This window comes from Delphinapterus leucas, chromosome 1, assembly GCF_059928025.1.
Source record: "Delphinapterus leucas isolate spDelLeu-1000000601 "Yukka" chromosome 1, BTC_Dleu_Yukka2, whole genome shotgun sequence".
NCBI classification, from domain to species: domain Eukaryota; kingdom Metazoa; phylum Chordata; class Mammalia; order Artiodactyla; family Monodontidae; genus Delphinapterus; species Delphinapterus leucas.
In genome coordinates, this window is record NC_143129.1 from 77,775,808 (window position 1) to 77,788,661 (window position 12,854).

The 12,854-nt window shown below is 40.5% G+C and overlaps 1 protein-coding gene across 2 annotated transcripts; it reads left to right on the forward strand.

Moving 5' to 3' along the window:
• Window positions 1-22: 22 nt before the first annotated feature.
• On the forward strand, window positions 23-7,930 carry RIT1 (Ras like without CAAX 1). 2 transcript variants are annotated; one of them, XM_022559291.3, is made up of 6 exons: window positions 23-103; window positions 618-762; window positions 934-990; window positions 3,677-3,750; window positions 3,973-4,164; window positions 5,235-7,930. In XM_022559291.3, exons 2-6 carry the CDS (start codon window positions 660-662, stop codon window positions 5,463-5,465), a joined length of 657 nt encoding a protein of 218 aa, XP_022414999.1. In that variant the 5' UTR covers window positions 23-103; window positions 618-659; the 3' UTR covers window positions 5,466-7,930. The 2 variants fall into 2 exon arrangements, with proteins under 2 accessions (XP_022414999.1, XP_022415000.1); XM_022559292.2 differs by having other exon boundaries at window positions 52-144.
• Window positions 7,931-12,854: the final 4,924 nt, after the last annotated feature.

The following is a 12,854-nucleotide window of genomic DNA, read 5'->3' on the forward strand; positions in this document are numbered from 1 at the left end:
CCCTCCCCCCCCCCCAGACGCGGGCGCTGGTGGCGCCATCTTTCCCGGCTGCGGGAGGGGTCACAGGTCAGTGCCGATCCTAGCCGCGAGTGAGGAGGGCGAGGTGAGTGACCAAATCCGGCCGACGTCTTCAAGTCCCGAGGGGTACGAGCAGCAGGAGTGGGTTGGCTCGTGAAAGGGAAGGGCGGGGGCCCTGATGGCGGGCCGGAGATGCAGCTGGGGGAGGGGAGCTGTCGAGGGGAATGGGGAGGGGGCGGAACCTCCGGGTACCGCTGGTGTGAGAGGACCCCTGCGGCCTAAGGGGCGGTGTTCCTTTGGTCCCCAAACCTCATCTTTCTCACTGGGCTCCTTCATGCTGTGCCGGCGCTCCAGTTTGAAAAGAAATTCAAAATTTCTTTGTCTCTTTATTCCTTCTGGAAAGTGTAATAATTCGGAAAACCTGTGATGTTTCATAGGAGTGAGCTGTCCCGGAGGGAAGGTGAGGATGTAGGTTTCTTAGGGCAGCCAGAAAGGGAGCAGGAGTAATAGGTCAGAGTATGGGAAGGTAGGGCACTGGCTCTAGGACTGTCGTCACGGTGTCTGAATCCTGGTTTAAATATTTTCTTCTTTATTTCCAGGTGCCTTTTCCTCGGGGCAGCCCAGGATTCTCCAAGAGGACAATGGATTCTGGAACTCGCCCAGTTGGTAGCTGTAGCAGCCCTGCAGGGCTGTCACGGGAATACAAACTAGTGATGCTGGGTGCTGGCGGTGTAGGGAAAAGCGGTAGGTGATGTATTTCTTACATTTTAAAAGAAGTTAGAATGAAAAATTCTTAGAACAAATGCCCTCCACCCAAACCAACTGGGAGACTGGCTATCATGCAATATTGATAATTACAGTTCTTTCTGTGGGTGACCTTTGTGTGGATTTTAACTTTCCTTTATTGCTTTAAAGCCATGACCATGCAGTTCATCAGCCACCGGTTTCCAGAAGATCATGATCCCACCATTGGTAAGTCAGATTATCACTTTGGTTTTCCAAATAAACCCCATAAAAGTGTCTTGGTGTCAATTTTTTCAAACAATTTTCAACCATTTATATTTTGAGCCTTTTTTGGTGTCTAATTCAGATTTATTTAATAAGAATATCATAGCAGTTGGTAAGCAAATGGATTTTTTTTTCCCTAGCTTAACTGTATATGTATATCAGCCATCTTAGTCTGTCTTTTATTGAGCATTAGTGGGACACTTTCTTTGTTATATTTTTATGGTTGGTATATTGTATTGCCAGGTTAAGGGAAAAATTTAAAAGCCACTTAACGAAGCCTTTTGCTATTATTTTTTCTAAGGGTCTGACTTGAGACTGACTCTGTAACTATGAGTCAGCTGGTTTGAACTTCCACAGAAGGAAGCAGAAAAACAAGTAGAGCCAGCCTGCTGAACTCTTAAAACCCAGACATGCAGAGCCTGGACTTGTTCCACTAGAAGCCTTTAATTTACTTCCTTATACCTCAAGTTCATTACATAGCAAGGTCTTTCTTCGTGTCTTTTATAATCCTTAATGCTCTGTTGTTAGTAAAACAGTGTTAGAGAGTAAAAAGTAATTTTGTTTTGCCTTTTTTTTAAAACTGCTGTTCTATGTAAACACCAAGAACAAGAATGTTACTATCATTCCCGAACCATAAGGAGGCAGGTTTGATTTTTAGGAGTTATATCCCAGGATAAAAGAAAAATGGTGATGGGGATAGAGGAGGGCACAGAATACCTGCCATATTACTTGTATTTTCAGGATGTGACACTTTGTCGTGATCCTGGGTCTCTAGGAAGGATTTCCATTGGGTCAGTCCTCTGCTGCTCTTTTTTCCACAGAGCCAATGAGTGTTCTGTGCTAACCCATCTTTGGATGTGGTCATTTTATATAGTAGATGTTTCTGTGGCTTGGGGAAAATAGAAACAGTGCTTATTTTTTCATGTACTATATTAAATTTAGAACATTGTTCAGGAATTCACACTATGGTGGGAATTCTGGGAATAAAACTAATGTAAGGCCTAGGATAATTTACTTAGAACTCCAGAAATATCTTTTCCTGGGACTTCCCTGGTGGCCAGTGGTTAAGACTCTGTGCTTCCACTGCAGGGGGCACGGGTTCAATCTCTGGTCAGGGAACTAAGATCCCGCATGCCATGCAGTGTGGCCAAAAAAAAAGAAATATCTTTTCCTTTCTTCAAAGTAAAACCTGGGAATTCCCTGGTGGTCCAGTGGTTAGGACTCAGTGCTGTCACTGCCAGGGACCTGGGTTCAATCCCTGGTCAGGAAACTAAGATCCCACAAGCCGCATGGGGTGGCCAAAATAAAAAAAAAAATTTTTTAATAAAATTTAAAAAAATAGTAAAGTAAAACCCATAACCTTGTCCCCTGAAAAGTTACTTTTTTTAATCTGTTGATTTTTTTTTTTTCCCCAGTCAGCTGCTCTTCTGACAATATTATCTGATTTCAACACAAATACTTTCATCTCTTGAGTTCCTGTTATGTGCCAAGCACTGTGTTAGGCCCTGGGGGTACAGTAGTGAGCAAAAAGATATGGGGTCTGCTGTCATTGAGTTTACAGTTTAGTGCAATTTTGTTTCAGACTTTGGCTGCTAACTCTAAGAAAAACTTTATATTGTAACCAGTATACATATAAGTATATGTTTGCACATATGTATATGTAATTAAAATATCATGAAACTATATTTACCTCACTAAGTTTGGTGCACTCTTGTATTTCCTCTTTCATTTTAGATTTCTGCTTGTTTACTTTCATGCTGGTCCCAACCCATTAAATTCATCCACAATTCGCAAATTCTAACGGATCATGCGTGACCTGTAGTTTGAGAATCATTGATTTAGTAGGCTCTTCATTTTTGAGGAAGAGTCAGAGGCAGGGGTTCAAGAAAAAATGTTTGAAGGAAATACATAAGGATGTAAGCAGCAGTTGTTTGAATGATGGAAATACTGAGTGAGGTTTTTCTCTTCTTTTTTACTTTGCTGTATTTTCCAAGGTTACCGTAAGAATACATAATGTGCTCTCATAAAGGAGAAATTATGACAATATGGATTCTTTAGAAAATAGTAAACTCTGGTTTTTGCTTTTCATATAATGTTAAAAATGAGGAGAACTATAGCATATGGTTAAGTACATAAAGCTTTTGAGTCAAGCAGCCCTTGGATTCAATTCTGGCTATATCATTAATGAACTTTGTAACATGGGGAATACATTTAATGTTTTAGAGTTTAATTTTCTTTACCTGTAAAATGGAGGTAATAATACCTACCTCACTGAATTATTGTCACTGTTGAATGAGCTAACATATATAAATCACTTAGTATAATGCTTGGCGTCTAATAACTATTTAGTAAATGGTAAAGTTACTTTTCTGGCCTAACATTTTTCCAAAAGACAACCTCTCAACTCTTTTAGAATTGTAGGTGAAGTCTAATAAGCTTTAGCTATGAATAAGCTTATGTCATGGTTTATGTGGGAAAAAAGGAAATTAGTTGAAGACCCAATTTACATGTCTCAATGGAATTAGGAGCTTCCTGAGAACATTTGGGCACTTAAATGTGTAATCTACTTCTCCATAAGATGAATTTCAAAATAAGGTTACATATTCCTGCATTTATGGGTTAATAGTACCACCTTTCTTCCCTTCTGTAGAAGATGCTTATAAAATCCGGATCCGTATTGATGATGAGCCTGCCAATCTGGACATTTTGGATACGGCTGGACAGGTATTAAATCCCAAAATGCTATGAGTAAAGGCCTTTTTGTGCTAGTAAAGGGGAGGGGAAGACTTACGCAGAGAAGATCATTAGTTCATCTCTTTTAATTTTTCATGCACTCTGACTCAGGATAGCAGGTAACCAACATCTCTCTTTAATCTGAAATAAATAGCTAAAGTGTATATAGTTCCAGGTTGCATCAATACACTAACAATCCTTGTTTCCCTCTAGGCAGAGTTTACAGCCATGCGGGATCAGTATATGAGGGCAGGAGAAGGGTTTATCATCTGTTACTCTATCACCGATCGTCGAAGTTTCCATGAAGTTCGGGAGTTTAAACAGCTTATTTATCGAGTTCGACGTACTGATGATACCCCTGTGGTTCTTGTGGGAAACAAGTCTGACCTAAAGCAGCTAAGACAGGTGAGGATAGAGTAGAAAATTCTATGTGTAGTCTTGTGGGATTAGTCATTTGTGTTTCTCTGTTTATAAATTTCTTTGCCTTAAAAAGAAAATTTTAAGTTAGCTTCTCCCTAGCCTGGAAAACTTCCCTATATCTACTAATGTGCTCTTATTTTGGGTAAAATCTGGATTTTAGGAATCAGTTTACAGGACAAAACCCACAGGATAATAATCAGATGACAAATAGAATACACATTAAGTGAAGGATCATGGGATTTTCATTTTCTAAAACCTCAGAAGTAAATCTCTTTGTGTTGCAAAAAGAGAAACTTAGGCTTCAAGGTATACTTCCTGATGGTGAGGATTATGAGCCATGGAAAGGGAGAATAAGAGAAATTGTAGAGGATTTTAGAATAAATGATACCCTTCAAGTTAGCAACAATGTTTAAAATTTTGCTGTTTGGTATAGAGTTGAAGGAGTGGTGAAAGGGGCATGTTTATCACTACCAGTGAAAGCAACGAATGGTACAAACTTTTTAGAAGTAGTTTGACAGTAGTTAAATTCATAATGCTTCTCAGTTAATTCCTGTTTGAATTAATCTATTCAGGGATTTATATATGCATTGTTCATTGCCAGGCTTTTTATGGTAGCAAAAAATTAGAATAAGTCTAAATGTCCAAAAGTAGGAGAAATTATGGAATATCCATCATTGGATATATTGATTTCAGGTTCCTTATGGTTTTCAGTATTGTAGTTTAAGTATACCTCTCTTTGTCTTGTGATTTACATTCTTGAAATGAAAAGTATGAAGAAAATTAAGATTGTATATTTGATATCTATAACTATTCCCTGTTCCAAAAAGTTATCTTTAAAATAGACTAGAAATAGAATCACATAATTTGAAAGCAGAAGGAATTAGAAATCATGTAATCCAGCCTCCCAGCATTACAAATATCACTCTGCTCTGCTTGGACCTTTCCAGAGTTGAGGTACTCTCTTCCTGTTAAGGTAACCCCTTCACTTTTTGGGGCAGTTGTGATTATTTTCTGCTGTTACCACTATAAATTTTCTCATGTTTACATTTTTAAAGGTCACCAAGGAAGAAGGATTGGCTTTGGCCCGAGAATTCAGCTGCCCCTTTTTTGAGACATCTGCTGCATACCGCTACTACATTGATGATGTATTCCATGCCCTTGTACGGGAGATACGTAGGAAAGAAAAGGAGGCAGTGCTGGCCATGGAGAAAAAATCTAAACCCAAAAACAGTGTATGGAAGAGGCTAAAATCACCGTTCCGGAAGAAGAAAGATTCAGTAACTTGAAGGGAAGATGTGAAATGTTTATCTGTGAACTGCAGTGCTTAATCAGAGCAGTCCAATAACCTGCATTAGTGAGCATGGTGCTTGTTCTTTCTCCTGTTATGACTGTTATTTTAAAAATAACTGATGAAGGGGACATGCCCACTAGGAGTTTTCAATGATGTGGTATTTAAAATATTGTTTCTTAGCTAATTCTGATTTTATTAACCCAGTGGAGCACTGTCTACTTTTAAATTGTCACATTAGAATTCGATTTACCAATGTTTTGGGTTCTGTTGCTGATATTAATTAATGTAAATTTTTTATACCCCGGGGAATACGAATACCATACATGTTTGCCCAAGCTCACAAGAGGAGTTTTTTGCCATGCACTATTCTGCATTCTCTTTCAACTGCAATTTCCTGGGACTGTCCCAGGTAAGGACTTCAGTCTTTTCTGTTCATGCTGTGCTTCCTGGAGACAGAACAAAAATCATGGGGAAATCAGTTCTAAAGAGATTGGTGCTAAAGTTCAGCAAATAGCTGTGGAACTGACTCCTGTTGCAGATTATGGAGTGATGATATTGGGGAAATCAGGCTGTATGTTTCTGCAGGAGCTTGGCTAGAAAAAGTTAGGATCAGAACAGTGCTCCTCAGAGGAGCCTGTCTTTTCTAACAAGTACACATTTGACCCAAATGCACTGGGATGGATGAGAGCAAAGAGAAACATATAAGATGTAATGAAGCTTTCTCCTACAAGGTTATTTTACTCTTCCTTTCAGGGTTTTGCCCTTCTTTACCTTCACAGGTAAACATTTTGGGAACCATTACTGGGTTACTAAACTGTTGTTTAATCTAAATCCTTGGTTGGGACAGCCATTGCCTTGTACAGGTTTATTTTTTCCCCAGAGATGCACACACAAATACATTTACATTAATTGCTTCCTAGTGCTTTCCCTTAGCTTCCCTGTGCTCTCTAGAAGAGCTAGGCCTGGCAGAATGTTTTTAGGCCCTTCGTCAGACTGACTGCATTTTCCATACTGAAAAGACATCAGGAGTTAGTAAAATTGTATATGTGCCTCCTTGACATAGACAATCACTAGACTCAGTGTTCTAAGAAAGCCTGTGGCATTTCTGTGTAATGAGCCAGTCTGAAGCTTTAAAATTCCCATATGTTGAGTTTCTCATTGAAGATTTCTTTACAAGGACCTTGCTAAGTTCACCTCAGGGTTTTGCCTGAGCCTTGACAAAGCTTAGCCTAAGACAGTACCACTTTGATAACTGCATAGTTGAGAAACTATCCTGTCTTCTTGGGAAGAATCAGCTTTAAATATTGGTGGTGAGGTCTTTCTTTTAGAATCAGGATTATTTTGATACCTGAACTTGTTATGTGTGGAGATTAAGCACAAAAGTGCTAAGAGTAATGTAGCATATGTTGAACATTAAATGTCACTGAAGCAGTGTTTGTGACCACTTTAAACTCTAAGAACATGACTGTGTAGCATCTCTTAAAAAGTGCACAGCTCAATTCACTGTTTGCCGTTTTTATTAGTCAGGACAGGGTTGTTGTATTTTTTCTTCCAATCAATGGTATGTGTTCTAGGTCTAAAGGAAAGTGATGGTTGTAACTTTTTTAGCTGAGTAGTAATCCCTTTTGAAACTCCTGAAATGTTTTTGCTACCAAATAAATCATGGTTTATGGTACTCAAGCCATCCAAAACTGAAAGATGCAGAATTTGAATCTATGCAGGACAAAAATCTTACAGGAACCATAGCACTTTGGAAGTGTGAAGTTAGAAAAGAAGTACAGTGCAATTCTATTTTAACAGTATTTCACCACATTTAAACTAGCTTAGAGCCTCTTAGGTTTAATGCCTTAGCTTCTCATTACTAATAACCTAGGGAATTGTTATTAGCATCAAGCAAGATGTTGACAGCTATGTAATTATATCTATAAGACAGGAGGGAGTTTGTAATGTATATAAGAAAAATAACAAATGGGTGTTTTTAAGACTATCACTATCATATATTTGATCATTGGATTACTTAGCCCATCAGGTAGTATTGAGAATTCTGTTCATGGTGCTAAATAGTTTGAGGGGTATAATACGTGTAAGTCATAGCTCTATTCTTAGTGATTGTATAGTGTAAATAATTTATAAGCTCTAAATAGTCAGCTTTATCTAATTTGAGGGCATTAAAATCAATTAACTGCCTGGAACTTTGAGGAGAGAAAAATTCAGGGACAAGTTGAAAAGCACTGGAACTGTTCATGTCCATACCAGATTGGCAAGTTACAAAATTTGGAAGCTGGTGTCTAGAATTAACTGTTTAGAATTCCAAAAGAGATATATGTTTTAACTTTGTGATATATTAGCAAGAATTGGTCTACTGTAATGTATGGGGAGGAGAGGGGAGAGAAAAGTTTTTCACTTATGCACTTGTATATGATGACAGTTTGTATGACACAATACAAAACTTTTAAACAACTTACTGGGCCTTTCCTTTACTTACCTATGTATGGGTAGAAATGTCTGGAATCGTTACACAAGGGTCATTTTAAGAAAAACTTAATAACTTGAGATTTTATATGCTGGAAAATATTGATTCAAAAAAATTTGAGTGCCCACCTATATAGAACACCTGTGTCAAGTGCTCGGGAGCATGCCACGGAATGCTCCTTTGTCCAGAGATTACCTCAGTGCTTGCCTAGGTCGAGGGGTGGATGGGAGGTGGAGGTGCTGCCATCCACCTGTGGAAGAGTCTCCCCTGTGTGACAGTGAGCTGGGGTCCCGGCTCTAGGCATCACCTGGCTCTGATTCCTGACCCTAAAGCACTGCCCACTGTCCTGGAGCCAGCAGATGGATGACACTTGGTATTTGGCCATGCCATTGGAGGACTTAGGTTGCGGAGTGTGAACTGCTGCTTCCAGGGCAGGTGCCGGAGAGACCCCACTGATACCCCAGCATCTCTGGGGAGAGGCGAAGGGACAAGGCAAAATTTTTTAAAAAGAGCCTACCTCTTTGGTGGGCAGATGGGAAAAACATGTTGAAAGTGGTAGTGCATTTGCCCACCTGATAAAGGGTTAACTAAAGTTGTTTCGAGTATGTAAACTAAATGTGAGACAATGAGGAATAATTTTTTATGTGAAGGTCGTTGCTTTTATCTCCACTACTCTAAATGGGCATCAGCGTTGGTAGAGAGGACTTAGTTTGGACATTGAGGGAATATATTTTTGTGTCCTCATGATTTAACATTTATTGAGTAGGTCAGTAACTGTCAAAATGGGTAATGGAAGAGGAGCATTCCATGTTCTAATGTAACCTCTGTTAGGATAGACAGTGGAATTACAGTCAAAGTATTTATGGACACTTACGTGCACTAAGCACTGTTTGCTTGAAGAGCTGTGAGGGATTCAGAGGGCTGTAAAATATCCTTGCTCTGGAGCTTTGATTAAATTTGCATATACAAAACAACTAGAGATCAATCTTAAAGCAACAGGTTACGTACTTCCAAGTCAGAGTGTTACAAGGATTCAAAGAAGGAAGGAATTAACATAGCTCGGGCAGATCAGTGGAGCCGACTCTTTAAGAGTGAATGGGAGAGGAGGCAAAACTGAGGAGAGATTGAATTTGACCTGAATAGAATAATGAAGAGATGAGATCAGAGATGTAATTTCTGAAATTCCTCATTCCTCGTATGTATTGCTTATTTTCTTTAAAAAAAAAATTGCTTATATAAGTTTAGTACGCTGTTGACAAATAATTGGCAGTGTTGCACTTTTTCCAAAGTCAGTCTTGAGAGGGGTGAGACAAATTTGAAGTCTTATTTTTAAAAGTCCTTGTTAACTTGGCAAACACTTGGCTTTAAAAGATGGCTTAGGGGGCTTCCCTGGTGGCACAGTGGTTGAGAGTCCGTCTGCCGATGCAGGAGACACGGGTTCGTGCCTCGGTCCGGGAAGATCCCACATGCCGCGGAGCGGCTGGGCCCGTGAGCCATGGCCGCTGAGCCTGCGCGTCCGGAGCCCGTGCTCCACAACAGGAGAGGCCGCAACAGTGAGAGGCCCGCGTACCCCCGCAAAAAAGAAAAGATGGCTTAGGGACTTCCCTGGTGGCGCAGTGGTTAAGAATCCTCCTGCCAAAAAAAAAAAAGAATCCATCTGCCAGTGCAGGGGACACGGGTTCGAGCCCTGGTCCCGTGCGTCACAACTAGAGAGCTGTTTTGTTTTTTCTCATTTTCTCACTTTAACCTCTGGAGATTTTGATTTCATAGATTTCTGATAGGACCCGGGAATCTATATTAAAACAAAAACCTCCCAGGTGATTCTGATTGCAGCCATGCAGCCATTCTTGGATTAGGAATCACTGAGCTTGATGATGTCAAAGTGTCTTGGTAGATCATTGGAGGACTGTTTAAAGCAGTGATGAGTTGTAGTTAACAGATGTGGAAAATTGTGGCTCTATGTAGAATGGTGTGGGGATGGGGAGCAACTGGAAGTAAGCAACAAGAAGTCTGCTCTAGTAGTTCATGAGTAAGGAAACAAGGGCTTTGGCTGTAGGGACAGGCAAGAAATATAAATTCATACCTTGTTATGAAGGAAGCCATTGGATAGCACAAAGTGCTGTTAGGTCTTAATGTTTGGGATATTTTGAAATATATATATAAATATATATCAATTTTTTAAAAATTAATTATTTTTGGCTGCATTGGGTCTTCGTTGCTGCACATGGGCTTTCTCTAGTTGCGGCGAGCGGGGGCTACACTTCCTTGCAGTGTGCGGGCTTCTCATTGCGGTGGCTTCTCTTGTTGCCGAGCACAGGCTCTAGAGCGCAGACTCAGTAGTTGTGGCGCACGGGCTTAGTTGCTCCGCGGCATGTGGGATCTTCCCGGACCAGGGCTCGAACCCGCATCTCCTGCATTGGCAGGTGGATTCTTAACCACTGCGCCACCAGGGAAGTCCCCCAATCAACTTTTAAATATTAGTTGGCCTTGAGACAAAATTACTGAAATATTTTAGCTTTGTCTGATAGTCCTTGCTTTAAAAAGGAAGAAAAAAACATGACGAGCAGCTTTTGGTTCAGTGTGTACATTCCCCAGCACACATGATTATATCATGAAGTCACCCAGTTTTTTGAACAAAAGCTGCTGGGGTGGGGACATGTGTCATTTCCTGCCCTTCCCAGAGCTGGTTATTACTAGAGTTTATTACAGTTTGCTCTGAGCCAGGAGAAAGTCTTTAGCTCCAGAAATATCCCCCACCAGATACTTTTCTTATTTTCTTTGCAGAGGAGTGCGTAGGTGAGAGAGTGGAGGCAGAGAAACTTATGGTTTATATGAAAGTGAGCGTAACTATGTACTCAAATACGGTGCCATCGACATAAAATGTCTGCTGGCCTGGAAGGCATGCATGCACATACAATTTAGTCAGAAATAACTTGCACAGTCCCACCCAAAACACTGAGGCTATTCTTACTTTCATATCCTTAGACTCCTCAAGAGAGTATGTGGGTCTGGTTGCAGCTAATATACATTCACCGCCACCACCAAAAAAACAACTCTAGACCAAACTTCTTTTGAAACTCTGACTCAGAGTAAATAGGAAGAAGAGGCAAAGGCTTTTTCTGTTTGCTTTAGGTCTGCTTCCTAGACAGTATTTTGTTCACTGCCTGTCTGCATTTATTTGACAAACCTTTACTAAGTGCCTACTGAATGCCAAGGCTTCGTGTTGGGTGTTGGGAATTCAACAGTGAATGAAAACAAGCATACAGCTCTTGGAGTCTCAGTTCTGTCCTTTGGGTGCCTCTAATTCTAAAGTGCAAAATCTCCTGCGAGATTTGATCAAATCAGATGGTGGGAGAGTGAAAGGGGGTGGAGGACAAGCAGGAGTTTCAACTCCTTGGTAAACAATAATGTTTAAATGTTAACTTGGAAAAATGCCTGAGAAGAGGCTGATTTGGTGTGAGTGAATGTAAATCATGAAAATGTCCAGTTTCATACAATAGCAGATAACCCTCTAAAACATTCTTGAGGACATTGGCATCAAGAGCATGAATACATTCTAATTTGCATTAGTTCCCGTAGCCTCTGTTTGCATCTTTCTTTGAAGTCTCCACCAGTAGTGATGGTAGAAAAAAGAGGTTCTGGAGTCGGAGTGCACAGGGTGAATCCGAGCTGCATTGCTTATAAGTGGTGGAACTTGGAACAAGTTGTTTAAACTTCTTGGACTTTTTTTTTTTTAATAAATTTATTTATTTATTTTTGGCCATGTTGGGTCTTTGTTGCTACACGTGGGCTTTCTCTAGTTGCGGCAAGCAGGGGCTATTGTTCGTTGCAGCGCGCAGGCTTCTCATTGCAGTGGCTTCTCTTGTTGCGGAGCACGGGCTGTAGGTGCGCAGGCTTCAGTAGCTGTGGCACACGGTGCTCAGTAGTTGTGGTGCACGGGCTTAGTTGCTCCACGGCATGTGGGATCTTCCCGGACCAGGGCTCAAACCCGTGTCCTCCGTGTTGGCAGGTGGATTCTTAACCACTACACCACCAGGGAAGTCCCACTCCTTGGACTTCAGTTTTGTCATCTGTTAAATGGGGATAATAATAGCACATATCCAGCAGGGTTGTTGGAAGGATTGAGTTTTAAATTTATAAATGCCTTAAAATAGTGCCCAGCATTGATAAGCATTCAATCGTGTTAGCTATTTTTGCTATTACTATTAAAAAGAAAATGAGTCCCTCCTTACAGATTGTCAGAGCTTTTCAATTAGATTGAGGTTTACCATGATGTTTGAGGTGAATTACCAGCTCCCCAGACTTGAACACGAGAGCAGCTAATGAATTCCCAGGCTCTTATCGATTTTTCTGTTAGCACATCTATTCCTGGGCCTGCTGAGCTTTAAGACCTCCTCTACGAGTTTGTTCTTGAACGCCAAGCAGAGTTTTGAGCATTTATTAGAGGTGCTCAGAAGGTGTATTTGACCTAACATGGTATTAGGCAATTGAGATACTCTACAGCTTACTATCTTGTAAAAGTTATACTGAATGAGAATAAATTGTTCTCAGTTTTCTGAAAAATTAATGCCTTATGGCTAAAACTTATGTTGTTCTTGAATTATTTAAAGAACACTTCAAGCACTAGGCTGTTTGTCTTTTCGAACCACAAGGTATGGGGGATGGATGAAATTGGTAGGTGAGGCCCTTGGTAGGTTGGCAACTCTTCTCAGAGTTTGTTACCAGATCACAGGAGAAAATACCTTGGAGTGAAAGGTACTATAGAAAACTATGTGGGAATTCCCTGGTGGTCCAGTGGTTAGGACTCCACACTTTCACTGCTGAGGGCCCAGGTTCAATCCCTGGTCGGGGATCTAAGATCCCACAAGCTGCATGGGGTGGCCAAAAAAAAAAAAAACCGACTACGTGATG

Excerpts from the sequence above, each read along its gene's own strand:
- RIT1 (XM_022559291.3), top strand. The coding sequence starts at position 660 with ATGGATTCTGGAACTCGCCCAGTTGGTAGCTGTAGCAGCCCTGCAGGG. Across the intron at positions 763-933 it reads TGGCGGTGTAGGGAAAAGCG|CCATGACCATGCAGTTCATC; the intron begins GTAGGTGATGTA and ends ATTGCTTTAAAG. Across the intron at positions 991-3,676 it reads AGATCATGATCCCACCATTG|AAGATGCTTATAAAATCCGG; the intron begins GTAAGTCAGATT and ends TCCCTTCTGTAG.